At 34.2% G+C, this 23,693-nt stretch overlaps 1 protein-coding gene across 10 annotated transcripts in view; it reads right to left on the reverse strand.

Moving 5' to 3' along the window:
- Nucleotides 1–3,742: 3,742 nt before the first annotated feature.
- NEK1 (NIMA related kinase 1) overlaps nucleotides 3,743–23,693 on the reverse strand; it is a 103,679-nt gene continuing 83,728 nt past the window's right edge. For all 10 annotated transcript variants that reach the window (XM_071219167.1, XM_045202737.2, XM_045202742.2 and 7 more), the window contains 7 exons: nucleotides 23,349–23,437; nucleotides 22,302–22,549; nucleotides 15,399–15,550; nucleotides 11,566–11,774; nucleotides 10,406–10,536; nucleotides 10,100–10,232; nucleotides 3,743–4,925 (listed from right to left, as the gene is read on the reverse strand). In XM_071219167.1, the coding sequence (XP_071075268.1) occupies nucleotides 4,912–4,925; nucleotides 10,100–10,232; nucleotides 10,406–10,536; nucleotides 11,566–11,774; nucleotides 15,399–15,550; nucleotides 22,302–22,549; nucleotides 23,349–23,437 (976 nt within the window). In that variant the 3' untranslated portion in view covers nucleotides 3,743–4,911. The remainder of the gene's footprint in view (nucleotides 4,926–10,099; nucleotides 10,233–10,405; nucleotides 10,537–11,565; nucleotides 11,775–15,398; nucleotides 15,551–22,301; nucleotides 22,550–23,348; nucleotides 23,438–23,693) is intronic.

Here is a 23,693-nt window from a genome sequence, read left to right on the forward strand (position 1 = left end):
AGGATAGGACTTTATCTTATCATTGCTATGCCTAAAAACAGTGCTTAGCACACAATAAACATTCACAAATTTGTTAAGTAAATTGTGTGGAATTTTTCCAACAAATTCCAAATTCAGTTCTCTATTCTAACTCTATGATTACTGATTACACCTATATAAATATCTATCAAGTCTGTGTAGGTATGCCTGTGCCTCTCTCATTAAACAAAAACCATGACGAGGAGACGGACCATCCCTAATCTATCTCGGTCATCTCTGAGGATCCCAAGGTGTTTGGCAAATCAACATTACATCCAAAATATTTGCGTGTATAAAGTTACACTTACTATTAATAATAGACCAGAGAGTAGAATCGAGCTGGTCTGTACCATGGCCATATCTGATTTTTCTTTAGCCACTGACACGAACAGTCAGAGAAGGAAGTGGAAAGCACTTAGAACGACCCCTCAGAACATCTGCGTTTGAGTCCAGCTTTGCCTCGGTCTTGTGTACATCACAGATGTTCTGAGCATTGGTTTCCTCTTTTATAAAAATGAGGATAATAATAAACTCCTTTGATCTCATAGGATTATTATAATTAAACCTATACATTTATGTAGAAGCTGGTAATGCAAATTGCTGGGTATCACACAACTATTAAAATGTATGATTATTTTCTTGAGTATCACACACAAAGCACACACGAGTTCTCTGTCTTCAGTTCATGCACATCTTCAACCACCAAACATATTTGAAACAAACGTACAACTCGTATAAGGAAAGAATATTATAACTTAAATTAAAAACTGATTGCAACCACACGTTGTCAGGGGTGTGGAGCAGCTGGACCACTCCTGCAGTGCCGCGGGGAGTACGAATCAGGGCCGCTGGCGGGAAAACTGTTCATCACTGCCTACTAGGACTGAGCACATGCATCTCTTATGACCCAAAATTCCACTTTTAGGTGAACATTCAACAGAAATTCATACATATGTTCACCAGAAGGTATGTAGAAGAGTGGTCACTACAGCTCTATTGAAAGTATCCAAACTCTGGAACAGTAGAATGCGTAAATAAGTTGTGTGATATTTTAATAACATAATACGCCAGTGAGAATGAACAAAGTAAACAAACTATACTCAGTGCAACAACATGGATGAGTTTCAGATACAATGTTGGGCAAAAGGAACCAGATGCAAAAGAGTGTGTACCATATGATTCCATTTACATATAGTTCACAAAACAAGTCTGATATTTGAAGGGAAGACAGAGGTTACTGTGAGGGGTAAGAACAAAATGGGGCTTCTGGGAAACTAGAAGTCTTCCCTTTATGTATCCACATGCTGACTACAGGAGTATACTCTCTTTTTGAAAAGTAGTTGAGCTGAATAATTATGAATGGGCCCTGTTATAATATTTTCATTTCAATAACGAGTTTACTTAAAGGAGAAAGAAGTCAATGAAAGTTTTAAAGAGTAGATTAGATTCAGGGGTCTGCTGGCACACTGGCCTTCAGGGGGAAAAAGAAACCTTGATTTACAGTGCTCGCCACGCCCTACGCAGTAGATACTCTCACCAGGTTTGATTTCAGGCTTCAATGTTGTAACAACCAGTTCATAAAAGTCCTGCATATTCCCTAATGAAGATCTTACAAGTTGCAGTGAGCCACGCCAGCACATCCAGAAGACCACACCAATGCAAAAATTCACTCTAGAAGTGATATTTGCCTTACAGTAAACTAATGTTTTTTTTTTAATTTAAAAAATTGATTTGAGAGGGAGAGAGAGAGGAAGAGAGAGAGACAGACAGAGAGAGAAACAGTGATCAGTTGCCTCTTCCCAACCCCTGACTGAACCTGCCACCTAAGAGCTTTTGGCACACCGGACGATGCTCCAACTAAGTTAAGCCACACCAGCCAGAGTTAACTAATGTTTTTTAACTCTGGATATGCTTTTTGCCTTATAGTCCTCAGAAGAAAATTACTATATTATTATAAAAGTATCAGTTTATAAGAATAATATGCAGCTAATATGACAGCTTCAAAATATATACAGCAAAGATGGACGAAAGTACAAGGAAAAAAGCACAATACAATCATAATGGGATATTTTAGCCATTTCTAAGTAATTGATAGAAAAATCAATAAAAAATCAATAGATAATAACAGATGAATTACATTAAATTAAAAGTTTACCCACTGGGTAGATAGAACATTGATTTTACTTCTGTAGAATGCATATTCTTTTAGGCAAAAGCAGAGTTCGACAAATTTCAATTAAATGGTAGCGTACAGGAAAAAAAGTCAGAAAAATATGGCCCGTGGGCCAAACTCAGGCTACCATCTGTTTTTGACTTATCAAGTTTTCAATAAAATCAAGTTTATTGGAATAAGTCATGATCATTTATGTATTGTCTAGGGCTCTTTCTACACTATAATGGCAGAGTTGAATAGTAGCAATTGAGACTCTTTGGCCCACAAAGCTTAAATTATATGCTATCTAGCTCTTTAAAAAAATCTGAAAAGAGCCCCAGCTGTTGTGGCTCAGTGGTTGAGTGCTGGCCTGCAAATCAAAGGGTCACCAGTTCTATTCCCAGTCTAGGGCATAAGCCTGGGTTGCTGGCCAGGTCCCCAGTGGGGGGTGCACAAGAAGCAACCACACATTCATGTTTCTCTCCCTCTCTTTCCCTCTCCCTTCCCCTCTCTAAAAAATAAAGTAAATACAATCTTTAACAAAAAAAACTGGAAAGAGAGTTAAGCAAGATTGCGGGATACAAGGTCAATATTAAAAATAAATTTTTACATACTGACAAGGAACAATCACAAATAGAAAATTTTAACATACGATTATAATAGCATCAAAAATTATGAAATACTGAGGGATACATTGGACAAAAAAAGTGCAAGATCTGTGCACTGAAAACAATAAAAACATTGCCGAGAGAAATGAAAGATGACCTAAGTGGGCATATACACCATGATTGTGGATCAAAAGGAGCAATACTAGTAGAAGAAAACATAGAGGAAATCATAGTTACTTTAAGTTTGGCAAAAATGTCTCAAACAGACTTCAAAAAAATACACATTCTGAAAGAAAAATCAGACTTCATAAAGTTTATAAACTTTTACTTTTAAAAGGACATTGTTAAAAAGATGTGTAACCAACAGCACTGTGTCAGACCTAGAACTTGGCTCACGCTGGCCACTATGCAAGTGCCTTCATTCATCTTAAAACTCAATGCCCCTGCCTGTTGAATGGAGATAGTACTAAACTGCCTTTATAGCCCATTCTAGCTCCACTGTTCTACCAACCTACAAATGCTTCCACACTTCGCCTCCAACACTTGAACACACCTTACCGACCGACACAGCCCTCTTCCCCACTGACAAGAACACCTTTCCATAACAACACTCCAGAGCCACTCACCACCACCTGACTGAAGGTGACACAAACCCTATGTGTCATCCCTATTCTTATATATATGACATCTTTTGAAATATGGGTAAACAACTTTTCCACTGGTATACCTTTATTTGTTTTTCTAATAGTTGTGATAGGTTAAGACAAAAAAATAACCCCCTCTCCAAATCACTCCCATTTTGGGGGATTATAGAGAATTAAAGTATAGAATTCAAATATTCTTCTACTCAAAAGAAAAAAGAAAACCATCAGGTAAAAGAAAAAAAAGTGCTCTCAGCTCTGTGTAAAAGAATTCTATTGTGATTAGTTCTAATAAATATATAACAACCAACAGTGGACAGGTCTTCAGGTAGACAGTAAAAATTTAATAGTAATATTACAGAATAAATGTATAAAAACCAAGTAGTTTTGGACGTTAGAAATAATACACATAATAAATTCAGCACAGTACTGATGGTGCTGCCAGACACGATTTTATTGTTCTAATTACAGATTATGCCAATCAGGCTGCTCTATACTCGTTTCAAAAAAAATCTGCTTTTATTACTCAAAGCATCTGGACTTTAGACAACGCTAATGAAACTACGTAATGAAGCTGTGTGACAATCATCTTAATGATCTTCTCATAATGGAAGTGAAAGAGGCAGACATTTCCCCCCTTTGGAATAACAGTTACCAAAACTGTCACAGTGTCGACATAAAAACGATTCCTTTCTCCTTTTTAATCTCCAATAAGTACATGCATGAGAAAAAACATAAAGGAACAACTTTATGCTATATGCTAGGTCAATGTGAAAACTCACAGAGTAATTTTTAGATGTAATATTCCTGGTTCTGGTCATTAAAAAGAAACAAAAGTAATTAACCATTTCTTTTTTAACATCAGGAAATAGAATTTTGCTATTCTTTCATAATCAAATTTTTCAATGATATCTAAGACTGTTTCTATAGACTTTTCACTGAGCTACTTCAGGAAACACACTGGTTGAAAAGGGACTGAGAATATAAACTTGAAGGCTAAAAATTCCATCTTCAAAATGTAAAGATTTAGATAGAGCCCTTGACAAGGTTATTTGATACTTAACTGCCAGTCATGAAAACAAGTAAACAGAAAAAAAAGAGTTATATTTAAATACGCAAATGAGACGCCACAGGCAGGTCTTTCACAACCCATGTAATTCTTTCAACATAAAGACATTTGCTGAAAGTAAAAGTCACCTTACTTCATAGTAAATCTTCAAAACCATTAGGTCCAGTTCTGGATCAACGTCTCTTTGCTTTGGTTGGATGATTTAATAAAGTATACATTCTGCAGGAAGCAACTGTAGAACTCAATTGAATCTTAATTGAAAAATGTCATGTTTGTCCATCTTTTTCATGCAATCAGCATGCCCATCTTAAATCTGACATATCATTTATAAAAAATTGCTACATTCTCCACTGAAGCTTGTTATTCTGATGAGCCAAATTTAAATGCTTTCATACAATTGAAGATTAAAGAATGTTCTGAGGATTACTCGTCATTATCTGTAGAAAAAAGAAAAAATTTAATTCATTTCACTTCAAATAAAACAGTATGTATCTAGTTGTAAAAAAAATTCATACTTTTCATTGCTACAGAAAAAGGGCTTTAATGTAGTATTAAATGTAGTTCTTATTATAATATCACATAGTCAGTGTAAAATATTTAGACAATACAATGGAGAATAAAGTGGGTTATCATCTATAACCCAAAGGCAACCTATATTAATAATTTTATATAAATCTTTCCAGGTCTTTTCCTATGCATATACAAATATCTTTTAAAAAATTATAAGAAAATGCAGTTTTGAGACAAGAGTTTTTCCCCTTAAAACACAAAATGAACGAAAAGATGGATAAATAAGTAATAAAGCAAGACAATAAAATGTTAATGGTAGAATATAGGTGGTGGGTATATGGGTGGTAACTGGAAAGTTCTTTCAATATTTCCATATAATGATGATTGTACAATAACATGTTGAAAAAGAATGTTATAGGTATATTCCATGTCAATTTCAGCGGCTGAATTGCATTTTATTTTATGGAAATGACATAATTAAGCATTTCTATTTATAGACATTTTGGTTATTTCCAATTTTCTTTATTCTAAAAAAGCATTGTTCAATGAATTAAACAGAGCACTTAATTTAATCTTAAGTAACAGTCACTATCTTCCAGAGTCTAGCGAAGGTGGTTGTTCATTAAAATCCAAGTGTCATCGCAAATCACTGCACTGCTTTACTCCCTTCACTGGTGCCCCGCTGCCTCAGGATAGAACTTGTGCCCTTGTACGGAGTGCAAAGCCCTTCATTATCCGGCTTTTTAAATATTCCTAGCCTTCTCTACTTTCACTGCCCATTTTCCCTAAGCATCCCCACAAATTGTGCTTTCGTAACACTGGACTGCAAATAGTTCCCCTAGTGCAACATTTGCATCCCTCTGTGTAGAAGTACACGTGCTGAGTTGGGGGTAAATTCCCATTCATCTTTCAAAATCCAACTCTGATGTCCTCTCCCCTAGGAAGAATTACCCTGACATCTTTATTTCTTCCAATAGAGCTGGTTCATTACCTTATGCAACATGTATTTTATTCCTTCTAATGTTACGATTATTACTCAGTACTACAATTCAGTTATTTTTTATAATTACACAAAGTTTTCAAATTGTCAGGAAAGTAGAGAGACTAAAATAACGAACACACGTGTACCTAATCACATAGAATTAATAAAAGTTAACTTGTGGCCATACTGGTTTGGATTATTTGTTAAGGAAAACATTTCACAGATAGAATGTATCCTTTTCCAATCCTATTGACCTCTCGTCTTCTCCAAGGACATTATCAGCATCTTGAATCTGGTGTGTGTCCTCCCCTCCCATGGTTTTTCACTTTTATCAGATATAGGCACACCTAAACAAAATTGCTTTTAAACATTACATAAATGATACTATGAACTTACTATTATTCTACTGATGATATTTGTGGGCTTATCTATACTGATAGATGAAAGCTTAGCTCATTTGTTTTAACTACTACATAGAATTTCATTACATAAGCACGGTGTACTACCTAAAATGAATGTGGAAAAAATATATGTATTTCCTGCTTAAGAAACTAAAAGTCTGAACTTATGCCAGTAACTTACACCATGCCATATTATGAGAAAGAGCCCCATAAAATCCAAATACTGTAAAAATTGCTGAGGATTATTTTTCAGTCCTATTTTATAAAATGGGGCTCATGATCTCAATAAAATCAGGAATCCACAAGTTCCAGCTAATGTTTTAATTTTATATTTTTAATTTGCTGATAATAAGAATAATCTTTTAATATTCTGGGAAAAAACATCTGCTTATAATAATAAGCCACAACTAACAGACATTTTCAAGGACTAAGACTTGACTTTTTTCACTGACATCTAAGAACTTAGATTCTTGGAATCTAAAAAAAATCTTCCCCTTTGATGGAATTGACATGTTATTCAAATTTTAGGAGCACTGTATCATAGTCCCCTCTTTTTAGGAACATGGGAAATTTTTTCCTTTCTTTCAATACCAAAAATAGCTGTCCTTCGAGTAACTGACATGTTTTGTCTCTTGAACACTGTGACTCATGTGCTTAATTAGGTTTCTTGCTTTGCTAGAAAGATCAGCCCCAAATTTGTGATCTATTTCCACAAAATGAGAGACTGTTTGAACATAATTTTGTATTCTAACTTCGGACTTAGCTTAATATTATATTGCTTGCATGTATTTACCTGACACATTGACTTTCCCAAATGCTTGTTCTTAATTTAATTTTATCTCGTACTATATATATTTTTAAATGCAATCTTTAACTTTTTTGGAATAGCATAAAATATAAATAAAAATTTATATCATTAAATTTAAGCATCGACATTCTAAATCCTCAATTTTAGTCCACAAATCATACATTTAAAGCAATAGAAGTTTTGGATAAATATTTTAGAAATATATTCTTGTTCAAAATAATCAGAATCAGTTTATATATTCTTTTACTCCTTACTTCATGGTAAAACACTTAAAACAGAAGACCACATATTATTTACCTTGATAACCCAATTCATTCACTAAGCTTGATTTTAAGTAACTTGAAGCTTTTTCCAAAAAATTAAATGCCCCCAGAATAAAAATGTACTTGCACCAAGAAGGATAATCAAAAGAACCTGGTATACAAGCTGTCTGGGAAATTCTAGAAGAGAACTTTCAAGATATTTCATGTAATGGAATATCTATACATTAAAATCTTACATTTTTCCTCCAAATGGTGTTATTTTATAGTTCTTTAATAATTTTTTTGTAAAAAAATAATTTTTGGTAGATCCAGAAACTCTCATCAGACCTTGATTTTTTTCGTCCAGTTTTTTCCCTAATGCAGTCAATTCTTTTTTTTAATTGTTTTTTTTTCTGTTACAATTTAGTCTCCTTATACCTCCTCTCCCACAATCACCACACTGCTGTCCATGTCCATTAGTCTTTCTTCCTTTTTGCTAAATCCCTCCACCTCCTACCCTGCTTCCCCCTACCTGTCAGTCTGCTCTCTCTATATAAACCTATCTCTATTTTGCTCAGTTCAGTTTGTTCATTAGATTCCACATATGAGTGAAACCACATATTTATCTTTCTCTGACTGACTTATTTCACTTAGCATAATATTCTCCAGGTCCATCCATCCTGTCACAAAGGGTAAAATCTTCTTTTTTATGGCTGAGTAGTATTCCATTGTGTAAATGTCCCACAGATATAAAATATTATTTGAATTGTTATCTTCTTAACTACTAAGGGAGCTAAAGGAAATCATAATGAATAATAAATGCAGCATGAATTACTGGCTTATGAAGAAGACTGGTCTATATTCAATGCATTACATGTCGATAATGATTAACTTTTTTTTTTTTTAGTTTTCATTGTTATTCAATTACAGTTGTATGCCTTTTCTCCCCATCCCTCCACCCCACCCTAGCCTAACCCACCTCCCTTCCCCACCTCAACCCTCCCCCTTGATTTTGTCCATGTGTCCTTTATAGTAGCTCCTGTAACTTTTTCCGACAGTTATTCTGTTAAGAAGAATAACAAAAATACAATGGTTTTTGATGTTATATCAGTATTCACTGTACCTGAAGATTTTCTAGTTTGATTAATCAATAAGTATTAGAGTTTTTACAAGACTTTTACTTCTGTTAAAGCAATTCAAAGAAACATCTTTTGTTGAGCTTTATAAAATACATATAAAAGTTTAGAAAAAAACAGTCAATGTAAATAAGTCTACATAACTGTAAAGCTGCTTCCAAAATTTAAAAAAATTATTGAATTTCCTTTTAGCAAACATTTTTCATGAGTCAAAATATCATATATTTTTGTAAAAAGCCTTGCTCTGGAATCCTTGAACTGAATATTAACAGCTCTAGTTCTACAAACACTAACCCCAGGTATGCATCATCTCATGCCCAAACACACCTATAGTTTCAAAACAGATCTTATTCCCATCTCGGCGCTCTCCAACCCATCAGAATACTTTATAACTGCCAGGCTGAACTTTATAAAACATCTCATTCATTATGTCAGTTCTTTCAATTCAAAAGTCCTCACTGATTTCCTGGGTATTTTAAACACTTCAGTTTAGAATGACAAAGACTAATTCTCAGTAAGAAGTTTCTAATACGGTCAATTTAATCTTAATACACAGTAATTCCTGGTTCATTCTGTTTTCCCCACAAGTTGTTCCCTCTACATTTCTTTCCATTTTTGGCAGTCCAACCTCCCCCCCTTCTCTAATACCTACTGCACTAAAAAGTATCTAAGGTGAGTATTTTTATATATAGTTTTAAACGTGCCTTCATATATTTATGTCTCATCTCCCAAGGAAACTGTAATCAAAGATGACATGTGATCAAAGATTAGGTCTTTTAATGTCCAGAGTAATGAAGTGCTAGCCATCTAAGAGGCACACAATACATACTTCGAAAACCAACCATAGTACCTCAGAGTAGAGATCAACTCTCTATTTTCATAGTGAAGAAACTGAAACTTTTAAGACAAAATAAATCACGCAATGTCACATTTTTAGTCTCCTGAAGAGTCAGGACTATAACACTGGTCTCTTGGTTCCATGTTTAGTGCTCCTGACTAAATTTAAGGAGGTATCATTTTTAACTGTAACAACTTTTAATTAAAAAGGCCTAACATATTTTGAGTGGCTCTATAGGTAAATATTTTCCAAATATAAAAACGGGTTACATTCACATCACTATAGATGAACTCTACTTACTCTGGAAGAGATTACAGTTAGTATTTAGGAGAAACTTTACATATTACTGAAGCATACGTGTCTAAAAGTTTAACACTATATCCTTGATAAGGAAGTGTTACAACTTCTAGAGCCATCCAACAAGGAGACTTTAAAAAAATCTCATTCAAATACTATTTATAAATTAAATGAAAATATTGACTTAAAGGATGTAAGCCAATAAAAGTGCATCAGTATATGTCAGAACCAGTAAAAGTATATGACACAACTAATTTTATAATTGCTTAAAGTGTACTAGATATGGCTCCCATACAGAGTTCACTAAAATGCACGTGACATAAGCTCATCAATTTACATTTGTCGTTTTGTTTCTTTGCACATTGATCTAAAGTATAAAGATGCGAGGAAATCTTACCTTCTTGGTAGGCCCCATCTGCCATGACTAAATGAAGAATCTTGGCATAAAGATGCTGATGTTCATTTCCCAAAATATTCTGAGCTATGGTTGAACAAATCTCAATATTTTCATCTTCATCTTCGTGAATAGCCTATACCATATTTACAAATATAAAGTAATATTTGAATGTCATCTTTCTCTGATGAAGACTATGTCAATTATTTATAATAAATCTATTAACCAATAAAAAATCACTGACATTTAGCTAGTAATTCAAACAGAGTATATTTCAAAATTAAATGTTTTAATTGACATTACACTTACCTTTATTTTCTCATAAACTTCAAAGAACTTTTCAAAGCCTATTTCCTGCTCCAGGTGGAGTCTCAGTTCCTCTAAATGGTTAAAGACACTGTCATATTCACACTCACTAGTTATCTCGCCGTCACTGTTATCTAAAAAACATTAAAAAATAAGATCATTTATGATTAAAAAGACTGAATAATTATTACCCTAACAGACTAAAATTCTATAAGTAAATAATGTCATTGAAATAGACTACTATGTGCTTTAAATAAAAAGTTTTTGTTGTTATACTTGTCATTTATGCAGGTAATCAATGTATATATATATATATATAAATCTGTCTTAATAAGAATGTTACTCTGAAAATCTTTTCTTTTATAGACATAAATAGTAAACCTGGTTAGAATAAAAACTTCCTGAGAGTTGTCATCAAATTTAGTAAAAACAATGTTTAAAGTACACCCCTATGTTCTGCATGGAGGTAACCAACCTTAACAACTATTTTTAAAAAGTAGATATTAAACAGGGGGCAAAACATCAAAAAAGCATGCAGAAGGCAGACAACCTAAGACACACACCATAAAACTTTAGTCAAGCACCTAAAAAGCATTATAAATGCTCTATATATTTTATGTCAAATACACGCCAAAGGTACTTTGAAAAATTCTAGTGAAAGACCTAATTACTGGAGTCATTCCTTTTCACATTGGGTTCTTCTTTCCAAATAGATAGTTAATGAAATACACAAATTTTCTTTGTATTCTAGGGGTAATGCTATGAACAAAGAATAGTTCCTAAACCAGTTTTAAAAACTGTTTTTAGTATTAACACACTTCTGGTTAACCAGTGTACATAGATGCTCTCTGCAAAACATAATACGCTAAGAAAACAAAGTTACTACTTTATTACTAAAAAAGGAAGAAATGAATATTATTATTCTGTCAAGAAGAATAAAAATGCTTCAAAAATCATTTTCATAATTTAATGGGAAAAATGGAACAATTGGTATATGCATTTGTGTGAAAAGAAAAAGAATGAATAAAAAGGACAAAGAAACATGCTTCAGTTTTATTTAAAATTGGAAATGGTTCAAATCAGGTATCAGAAAAGCATACTCCACTTGAAATACCTGTACACACTGAAAAAGGAAAAGGCCCACCACGGCCACGACCACGCACCCGAGTGCCACTCTTCATTCAGGGCGCTTTCACTGCTGGGGTTGTCGTCCTCGTCTGCCACATCCGTCCCATTCGCAGTCTGCTCTACGTCACTGTTCTTTAAGACTGATTCTTCCTCCTCACTGTATTCTTCCCCAGGTTCTTCCCTAAGCAACTGCTCCATAGAGGCCTGAAGCTCTTGTAAATCTGTGTCGGTTTCTTCAAATACACTGAAAATTAAAAAATTAAACTTTAAAAGTACTAATATTGGATAAAAAGAAATTTGAAAAAAACCTACAGTTTTTTAAAAAAGATTTTATTTATTTATTTTTAGAGAGAGGGGAAGGAGGGTAGAAAGCGAGGAAGATAAATATCAATGTGAAAGAGAAATATTGATTGGTTGCCCCTTGCATGAGCCCTGTGAAGGGACTGAATCTGCAACCCAGGCGTGTACCTTGACTGGGAATCAAACTGCAGTATTTTGTTTTGTGGGATGATGCCCAACCAAGCCACATTGGTCATGGCAAAAAACCCTACAGTTTTTAAGAAAAGAAACAAGAATTAATACAACTGATAAATAAAGTACATGACACACAGTCTGGAATACATAAGCCAGAAGATGACTTATTTAAAACGGGCATGAGGCCCTGGCCAGGTAGCTCAGTTGGTGATAGTGTTATCCCGTTAGACTAAGGTTGCAGGTTTGAACCTCAGTCAGGGCACATACAAGAAACAGCCAATGAAAGCATAAATAAGTGGAACAACAAATCAATGTCTCTCTCTCTCTCTCCCCTACCCTTCTTCTCTCTTTCAAATCAATAAAAACTAAACTAAAATAAAATGGGTCTTGACTTGCCAAAGAGAATCATGTAACTATCAATACTACTCATTGCTTAAATTTTGAAAGAAAATGTCAGTATTTGAAGAGGACAGTCTAAAGAGGTTTTTTACTTGTTTTCTAAAATAACTACTTATTGAAATATTTTTCTTTTATGCAATTTTGAAAGTCAGCAAAATCTTGGTGTATAGCACTCTATACAAAAAACTTTCCATATAAACGCTCCCTGGGCATTTGACCTCTTAGATTGGAAATAGGGGAATTACATGTTCATGTTAACAGGATGATCTAGTGAATAAAATGGTCTCCAGAAGTCTTATCTTTAGATGTTTATTCTTGAAAATATTTCTGAAGCCCTCACGGTGTGGTTCAGTTGGCTGGGTGTTGTCCCACAAAGCGAAACACTGCTGGTTCGACTCCTGGTCAGGGCACATGCCTGGGTTGTGGGTTTGATCCCTAGTCGGGGAGCATATGAGAGGCAATCGATCGATGTGTCTCTCCCCCTCTTTCTCCTCCTTTCCCCTCTCTCTAAAAGTAAATAAAATCTCAAAAAAAAGGAAATATTTGTAAAGTACATAATAAGCAGACATTACTGTAATTATAATACACTAACCATAATAATCTTATCTGAGGAATCTTGTTTCCAAGAAGTTCCTGAGGATATTAATTCTATTTTCATGGACTTATAAATGCCAAAATGAACTAATTTATGCAAATAATGTTTTATATTTATATAGTATTGTAGTTTAGTTTTATTCTATTATTTCAATTTTATTCCCACAAAACTCACTTCAGAGCCTTGGAACTGTGAATTCAACTGTTTCAATGATTTAGTCATAGACACCCAGTCAATAAATGACAAATACAGGGCCGAAGTCTAGGTGTCCTGACACTTGTACAATACCCCCAAATGTACTCACAGTGTTATCTCTCTTATGATTCACTTCTTTCTCCTAAAGTGGCATGCAAAGAGAAAAACTTGCTAAACCAAATACAAGGGCTGAGAAAGACCTTTCCTAAAGTTTACTTTCCAATCAAACAGACAAATGTTTACTGAAGCACTAAAATTTCAACAATATTATGTGAGACAGTGAATAAAATTTCTATTAATAGAAAAAGAAAATAACCTTTTAATACAGAAATATCTTTACTTTGTTACTTATGGTACAAACTCCTACACTTTGACTTTGTAGAACCTGTAGAAAAGCAAAGCATCTATGAGAAAGCGAGAATGTGTAATGCTTTTGGATCATCCTACCAGTAGCATTTAACTTACTATTTAATTATAAAACGAACATACCAGGCATATCTGCCATGTACCATTACTACAGTGACTGGACAATAACCATTGATAAAATCTTATTTTAAGCAGGGCTGCTAAGTCTATGATTGTGAGGAAAATGTGAGAAGATTAAGATCTCTTATAAAGTGAACATTAAAAAAATTGTGTCAGGTACTTTAAAACCTGGTCCCAAATTCACTTTTTAACTAGGCTTTCATGTTATACTATCTTGAGTAAAATCTGGATTTAAAAAATATTTTTGCCACAAAGGAAATATCAAGTGAAATTTTCCTATATAGACATGGAATAGCCTACTTTCAAAAATCACTTAGTTTTCAAATGTAAAAAATCATGTTAAAGGCTTCTAATTTAAATTGTAAAATAAACTGTAATCAACCAGTGACTGAAAGGAGAGAAGCCGCAAACGAGCTACAGCTCACTCAGATAACTGATACTTTATATAAAAACTTTGAGGGAGAAATTGTAACCTAGCACTTTGTCAGACATAAAGGTGCTGAAGTGTTGTGTTCTCCAATAGGCTTAATAAAAAGACAGTTAAAATGCTAATGACCACAGCTAAGCAGAAGGAAATAAGGATAAAAAGGTAACCTTTCTTCCAAATTTTGAGGGCACCAGCAAAATTCCACAGAACTCCATGAAAAATGAAAATAAAGGGCAACATTTAAAAGATGAAATTCGGTTAGAAACTTAAGAAGGAACAAGGCTTAACAAAAACAAAGAAAACGAAATGTAGCAGATGAAGTAGCCCTGGCTCAGGTATTAGAGGGGAAATGGCGAGACTGACACACTGCGCCATGAGACCAAAACACAAGTTCTTTCTACTGAATGGCAGAGGTGAAAAGGAGAAAATCAAGTTAATAAATGAGAAAATAAATCAAAGAAGTTTTAATTTTTTGTAATGTACTTCCTGGTGACTTAAATACACTGTCCCTTCTCACACACTTCAATCCCGGGTGCTCTGGTTTTATTCCCCCAAAGTCTGTACCTTTGTCTGAGGGGCTGAGAGGCTGGCTGGTATCAGAGGACATGGAGCAGGGTTCCTGCCTAAAGAGCATTACTTCCAACCCTCTCAGAAGAGTTGGTGAAATCACCCCCCTAAATTTTAGATTCCTCATGAATCATGAAAAAAGGAATTCTGTGAAAGCTATTAAGTTACATGCAGAACAACACGTGAGCACATGCAGACACACACAAATCAAACAACGATTCCCCCGCTAACTCTCTGCAGCCATGGTTTTGAAATCATTCACGTCAGGAGAGAGATGTGGATGGAGTTTCTGGTCATCCTCCTGGGACACTGTAGTCTACTGTGTAAGTACTTCAGAAATTCCCATTGCAAAGCCTGCATCGCGTGGTGTGGCACTACTGAAGAGTCATTATCCTGCTAAGATTCATTCACGTAATATTTATTAAGCACCTTCCAGATGCAAGTCATTTCGCTGGATGCTAAGTGGTGACTAAGAGAGCGGATACCAATAGAAACTATTTTCTTTTTTCTTCAAGTGAGATTAAGTTACATTATTCAGAGGCAGAAATACATATGAAAATTTGCGTGACTATACTTTAGATATGCTGTAAAAAGTTAAAGGAGTAGTGAAAACTTAGCTACGGATCATTCTTTAAAAAACTATCTAGGTAAGTCATCATCTCTACAACATATATAAAGTCAGACATTCTGTTACTGGGACTATCTGTTAATGATGTCATACTCACATGTCTTCAGAATCCGAAGGTCCTTCTTTAATGTGCTCATCTTCAATTTCGTCTATTTCAAGATTGTCTTGGCGCACATCTCCCACAGTGGGAACGTCCGTCAGTGTTCTGAACAGCTTTGAGAGATCTGGAAGTGAACATGTTCTCAGCATCTAAAAAGAGTCAACAGATTGCTTATTACAAGTAAGATAATTAGAAAATAAAACCAAAAAATTAGAAAATTAGAGCTAATAACTTCATTATTAAATCCATGTGAGATAAATGGCTGACTTGTCCAAGGTGAGAACAAATTCTCTTGAATTTCAGTGAGGAAACTAAACCTGCAAGTTATGCTTGATTTTCCGCTCAGAGGTTTCAACACAAAGTCACCTTCAAAAGGCAGGGAGGGTTGTCTCTGTGGGAAGTGCACGTAGCATGGAACTGGCACTGTCAGGAGCCCAGCAGTGCTAGAAACCGCCAGCTTACTCCTTCGCACTCATGGTCGATACTGTCCCACTTTCATGGTGTCTCTCTTCAGTCTTCCTCTACTTTCCTAGGGCCAACCCTCCATATATATTTTTGCCCAAATCCTAGAGTTAGTCTGAAGCTTGGCTAAGCACAGTTATACATAATTGGTGGCTCTTTGTATCACTTTGTCACTAGGAGTTGCTGGCTAGCCGACATTGGTTAAATCAGGGGCCTCCATTTAGCTTGGAAAAAAAAAAAAAAAAGCCTAATACTGCTTCCCACAGCGATGGACTACCTACGAGTGGAGCCTTTCAAGTGTTCTTAGTGCATCAGCTGTAGCAGCAAGGTGAGAAAGAACTCAGCAAACTGAGCTGAGAAAAAACAATGCACACAGCTGAGGTGTTTAGAATTTGAATTTGTGTTGGACCTGACCAGGGATATTAGGACTAGCTTTTGTCCACCAACAATGAGAATGTCAATGGACAGACAGGGCTACGAAACAAACACCTATCATAGAAGTCTCGGGGCTGGGTTCACCCCAAAGGAATCCTGAGATCCGAATCAGGACTCCCAGGGCCCTGATAAGAACCCAGCACCAGATGGGAGACTGTGAAAACACAATGTTCAGCATGTTAATGGCAATTTGTATACTTGGCCAATTTTATTGGTACAATCTGTTTTTGAGAATAAGAAAGGATAAATTTCCATTATTTGAACATAATTTACATATTATAGCACTCGGGAGGAACAAATGGTTACAAACTACAAGATGGTAAGGATACACTGCTTGTTAAAGCACTTAGTAATAGTACCAAAAGTATTTTTTTTGCTGAATCTCCTACTGTCAGCAGAATGTATGCTTGCCTCATTTATTATTTTAATGGTTTGAACCATGTTTATTATAAACCAGCAGTATGTAAAATATACACCCAGCAACAGTTTCTCCAGATACACGATAATCAAAAAAATTAATAGCATATTTGCACTACATGCCTAAATACAAAGCGACTACATGAAAGGATGAGTATTTTTTAGGTTGACATAAATTTTAGTGCTGGAAAATCATCTCAATCTAATTTATTCCCTTCACTAATTAAAATAACTTCCATAACATAAACAATACAGTTAGGAAGTCAAGTGCTATGTAATCTGACAACCTTCCTCCCAGAATGGGTTTACACACCTACCAACCCCACAGCTATCCGTCCTGTGCTAAAAATCACTAATGTTCGTAGTCTTGTTTGATAAACTGTTAAAGCTTTTAATAGGATATTCATCTTTGGTCAGAAAATTTCATATAAGAAAACTGTGAGCTTTATAATTCTGATTCTACTAATTTTTTTATCTTGTTAAAAGCAATATTCTAGTTTTAACATTCATAGATCTCTATTTATAGTCAAGACTTTTTTCCTAGATTCTTCACAGCATGATTTTACACAACTAGGATTTGGTGGCATTATAAATCAAACAGGAGAGCAATGTGTTAGAAAACTTAAAAACAGTAAAAAAATATATGCTTCCTTTAGATTTTTTAAATTGTTGGATTACTTCTATTTTTTCCTCAGAAATGAAGACAGCCATGTAAGACACTAGAAGAATTAATACTAGTTGCACTAACAAAACTTCACATGAAACTACTTGAAAAAAAACTATTAACTCGCTTTCACATCTGTAGTATTTTTCATACGAAATTATGAATTAGTAGTACTATGGTGATACTATGAAGTGATTTATAATGAGCACATTTGTTTAGCCTTTCCTCACTGTAATTAAACTATAACCGTGTGCTCTCAAAATAGTTTCTACAAGTATTTGCTCACTCCAACCCATAAACCAGATTAAAAATGAATTTAAAACACTAATTTAAAAATTATGAGTATTTACCAAAGGTAAAAATTATTAACATTACCTAAGACTTGATATTTTAGCAAATCAGAAGAAGACATTCGAGGTACATGTCTGGTTGTCAATTGAAAGAACGGAAATTCTCAAGTATTCATAGAGATCAGTTTTCCACTCCACTCCCCAGATGAGAAAAGTATCAGGGAACACATCTGGTCTCCCCTACCATTATCCACTGTCCCCTAGAGTGAGGAGGGACTCAAGGGAAGGACAAGTAGCTCCTTCATTTGGCAGCCTGCATTCTGTCTTACACAAGTCAAATCATGAGAAGATCACATCTTCAGACTATTTTATTTTGACTTATTAAACATTTACCTTCAGTAATCTTCTTTAAGTGTTATACTCTCAATTTTATCAAGTCATTCTTTTTTTAAAGATTTTATTTATTTGTTTTTAGACAGAGGGGAAGGGAGGGAGAGAGAGAGGGAGTGAAACATCAGTGTGCAGTTGCCTCTTGTGCGCCCCCAACTGGGGGCCCTGGCCAGCAACCCAGGCATGTGCCCTGACAGGAATCGAACCAGTGACCCCTTGGTTCACAGGCCAGCACTCAATCCACTGAGCCACACCAGCCAGGGCTACATATACCTTGTCAAAGCTGCTACTTCTTTAACAGTGTTTCTTGTTAGAAACAACGCAACCCAGAAGACAATATAAGTCTGGCTATAATGAAATATCCTTTTAAAATGAAAGGAAAATGAAAATATATTTAAATAAGCAAAAGCTGAAAAAAAAATATTACCAACAGGGCTACACAAGAAATGACAAAGGAAGTTTCTGAAGTCGAAGAAAATAATACCAGATAGAAACCTGAATTTTACACAAAGGAATGAAGAATGTCAGAAATGGTAAATATGTAAATTTAAGACTTTCTCCATTTTTAATTTCTGTAAAAGATAATTGAATATTTAAAGCATAAATAATAAAAATATTTTGTAGTGTTTCTAACATATAACACAAGTAGTAACAATATCACTAATGATAAACAAGAGAGTCGAAATCAAAGTAGGTATACTCTTGTAAGGTTCTTACATGTGAATTGGTATAGCACTATTTGAAGAAAAACTGTGATAAGCTAAGGATGTATCTTGAAAATTGAGAAAGACTATTAAATATTTTTCAACATCTGTTGTAAGCAAGTAATAGAGATAAAAGACTAAAAATATTCAATCCAAAAGGAGAGAATAAAAGTAAAAAAAAAACAAAAACAAAAGAAGTAATGAGACAAAAAGCAAAGTATTAGTTTAAACTCAATCATAATGATAATTATCAAAAATTACATTAAATCTGAATGGTCTAATGACTTTAATTAAAAGATTGTCAGATGGTTAAAAAGCAAAACTCGACTATATGATAACTTTAAGAAATCTATTTTAAATATAAAGTGTTTGATTAAAAGTAAAGGATGTAAAAATATATATCACATAAACATTAAGCACAAGAAAGCTGGAATGGCTATATTAAAACCAGACAAAGTAAATTTCAGAACAAGGAGATATGACCAGGAAAACAACTGTATCATTTCATAATGATGAGGGGGTCATATTCATCAAGAATAATAAAAATTAATAATTTACATTCAACTGACTGAAAATTTCAACAGTCCTGTCTCAGTAATTGATAAGGGGAAAGAAAATCAGCAAGGCTATCGAAGACCTGAATCAAAGAGGAACACTTCCTAACAATAAACAATCAATTTATCCAGAAGGCATAACAATACTAAATTTTATTTACACAATATCAGAACTTCAAAATACATGGAACAAAAATTGACACAGTTGAAAAAATAATTATACAAATATAGTTAAAATTTTCAACCTTTTTTTCTCAGCAATTGATAGTTAAAGTAGACAAAAAATCATGAAAGATAAAGACTTGAACAACAGTATCAACCAGTTTGACTTAGTTCTTCACATTTACAGAACACCTCACCCAATGAGAGAAGAGTACACATTCTTTTAAGAAGATATGTTCATAGTAGTAGCTGCCTGCCAGCAAAGAAAACTGAAGAGTAACTAATGACCACAGAGAAAATCTAGGAAGTTACGATATAAAGGAAGCCAACAGATAAAATGATTTAAAAAGTAAGGTGTATATCAATTCTGTTGAAGGAAGAAAAGTCAAGAAAGGTGTGATAACACCCTAGTAATTGATGATTTGACAAGAGCAATTTTAGTAAAGCAGTGGGCTAAAAACCACATTGGAACGTAGAGGGAAGTAAATGGAAGTGGAGACTGGAAAGATGCAACATATTCAAGATGTTTGGTTGTACACTGGATCAGAGAAATGGGGTGGCAGCTAGAGAAGGCCACGTGCTCAAAGGAAGTTCACTATTCATGATGGGACTTACTAGAACGTGTACATTCAGGAAATCCACTCTAGTGGAAGAAGTTGACAATACAGGTGAGAATGACAAAAGTAAAAGGAGTGATTCCTTGAGAAGGTGAGAGAGGTTAGGATCCAAAGCACAAGATGGATTTCCTTTAAGAGAAAAGATAACACAAGTAGTATAACAACATTTTAAAAAAAGAAACTAAAGTTCCTACTGCATCTCATCAATGTTATAAAGAAATGATGTTATTAGAGGACCAGCTGTATGTAATTATACTACCTTTGTAAGAGGTTAATTATCCCATTTTAGTAAACAGATTAAATAAATGCTTATAAATAATTTTTACCTTTTCTTCATGATTCAAGACCACCACTTACTGATTACTTACTATTTTGGCCCAGTGATGAACTCTCATATTTCAGAGATTTATCGGACAGGCAGATATGGTTTTCTGTCCTTGCCTGAAATGGCTACAGATTGCTTTGATTTTCTTGTGTTTTTTCTTGCCCTTTCTTCTAACGTGAAACCTGCTTTGCTGTGTATACTCCCAGAGTAAGTACTTTTATAGAACTTAGTGAGACTAAAACTGAGGTCATGAAAGAAAATCAAATGATCAAATGTATTATGTGAGGAGTAGTAACTTTAAAGACAGCGATAAGTTTTTAAAAAGCCTTGGGCTGAAGACAGTGATACACCTTTACTACAAAAGGAAGTAAATGGGTTATATGATCATCCTTGTCTATTCCACCAAGGATACACCAAGCGTTTATCTTTGAAAGTCTAACTGCTATTAGTCAGCAATCTCTACATCTAAGATAAGTGTAAGAAGATACTCCACCGCCCTGGCCCTGGCGGTGTGGCTCAGTGGGCTGGAGCGTCATCCCACAACCAAACCTGGTATGGGTGCTACCATCCCTGGTCTGCGCACATGTGGGAGGCAACCAACCGATCCACGTTTCTTTCTCCCTTCCTAGCTCCCTTTCTCTCTCTCTAAAAGCAAAAAAATAAAAAATGTCCTCAGGTAAGGATAAAAAAAATACTTCACAAAATAAAAGCTTGTATAATTGGGAAATTAAATTGAACATCAAAATGACATATTTAAAAACCAATAAAGGACCAAAAAATGCAGGCAATTTATTCATATATAGAGAAATGTATTAAAAATGATCAACCTTACTGGTAAACACAGAAATACAAAATTTAAAACATGAACACAATTACTCATTTGTTAAATATATAATTTTTAAGTAAACGATAGCAGTTGGTGCTGTTTAGGGGACAGACTCTCATACACTGCTGACAGCACTATGAACTGTTTCTTGATGGGGAAATTAGGCAATACATAACTTTTTAAATTTCACTTATGGAAATTTATTTTATGGGAATAATTGTAGATATGTCCAGATGCAGATGTAGAGGGTGGCAATCACAACTGAAATGTAAAGGCCCAAACCTAAAGAAATAGATTTTAAAAATTATGATATAGCACAACAAATGAAATTTGTGGTCATTGAAGATGATATGAGACAACCTGACAATATGACAAAATTCTATTTTTGTATCATTATTTGTAATAATTTTATAATCCATATTACATAGAAAAGCAGGAAAGAGTATGTCTATATCCTATTTTGGTAAAAAGATATATATAAAAATTATATATGTGCAAAGTAACATAACAAAATGATATGTGATTTCTTTATTTGCATTTTAAAATTCTCTATAATGTTTAATTTCTTACCAAGAAGTAAATTAATTCCATATTTAGCAAATGAGAAAAGAGGTTTGAAAAACTTTTATCAGAAAGTGCATATGAACATCCATTAATCTTTCTTTGTATAAATTAGGCAATATGGCACTTCTATCCATTTACGATATATTGCTTAAGCCTAGTCTCATACTCAAACTGAGATGTGGGTTGGGTAGTGGGAAAGAAATTTAGTATAAAAGGGTATAAGAGGGACCTTTTGCTAAATAAGAGAAGACCCTATAAAAAGAATCTTGAACAGGAAGTCAATGAAACAGTCTTTGTCCTGATTGTTTTCAGTATCTCAGAAGATAAAATGGAGGTTTTTTGTTGTTTCTGTAAATTGTTCTAATGCGTGTGTGTGAAAATATGTGTTTGTGTTTTTAAGGGATTAAAACTCATTATGGTTTACCAAAAAAATTCATAAAAATTTTATCAAATGAATAACATTTTCCATGTGAACAAAGAGCATACTTGCCTTTGGGTTGTTTGCATCAAATAAACCAGTTGAAAGTCCAATCAGCAAGGAATTCTTGGTTTTATTTTTTGGTGGTGAATTAGAGTGAGATCGAAGTGGAAAGGATTCTTCTGGTGAACACAGAATTGATTGAATTTGAGAGACTACATTCAAGTGTTTGGATTGAAGCACTTTATGGAAAAATGGTTCTGGTTGCATAGATTTATCTATGTCACATTTAGAGTGCTCAGAATCATCTGCTCTCGGTTCTGTGGTATAAAGCAAAAGATTATGTGATAAGCGCATATAGTACTTAAATAAAAGTTCTAAGTTTTATTGATAAGGCATAGTATTTAACAGAGTCTAGCAAAAAAACCCTTCATGTCTATCAGAAAAACCAAATCAAAATATATACAGTATAGTCCTCAGGTAATGCTGCCAGTATGTTGTGCAACTTTAACCGAAAAGACACACAGCAATACCAATTTTATGACAGGTTAATTCATATACACTAGAGTAAAGTTCCTACTGGGTCTCATCAATGTTATAATGAAATGATGTTATTAGAGGACCTGCTGTATATAATTACACTACCTTATAAATAATCTTTAACAAGATATGTTTCATTTTCAGAAAGCAGAGTTAATGTTACATACTTCCAACACATTATAAGTTCTAAAAGGTACACACTAAAGCAAGAAAATATGAAGAAAAAATGTTTAGACATTCATCTTTAGTTTCAGTTTATCTTTTCTCCTATATTTTAATTAATGCTATTGAAAACAAGGGTACAACTTATCGAAGCACTTAGTTTATTGGGTTAGTTTGGGGAAGCAATTCTTTTCAGTTGGAACATTCAATACAATAATTGACTTAAAAGTTTTATTGCTCACACTGTCAAACAATCCAGGCCTATAAATGCAGAGTCCAGTGCCCTGTGCCTATGACATGTTTTAAATGATTGAGGTGGCTGATAAGGAATGCTCTCTATTAATATATTGTTCAACTAAAACTGGTTAGTGTTAACAATGTTCCAGAAAGTAATTAGACCAATACAGTGATGTTTACCTATGTGAACTTCACTAAGTTGATCCATATTCCTCGAGACGGCATCTTCAGAAACTTCGTTTTGCTGCATGGTAATGCGGTCTTCAAATCTGCCACACAAATACACCAGTTTTAAAAAAGCCCACAGTTGACTAGCAATAGGACACTCAAATACTTAAAAAAAAAGAGAACTCAAGTTCACTAGCATGTTGTGATCCCTCTTCCAAATATTCTTCTTATTTATATATACGAGTATACCTTCTCTCACAAGCACAATGTATTTTTGCCCTGTACAAACCTTCACCGATTATAATCATTCACAACAACCAGCCTCACCATTTATTATAACAGTGATTCCCAAAGCAT

The sequence above is a fragment of the Desmodus rotundus genome, chromosome 9, assembly GCF_022682495.2.
Source record: "Desmodus rotundus isolate HL8 chromosome 9, HLdesRot8A.1, whole genome shotgun sequence".
Lineage (NCBI taxonomy): Eukaryota > Metazoa > Chordata > Mammalia > Chiroptera > Phyllostomidae > Desmodus > Desmodus rotundus.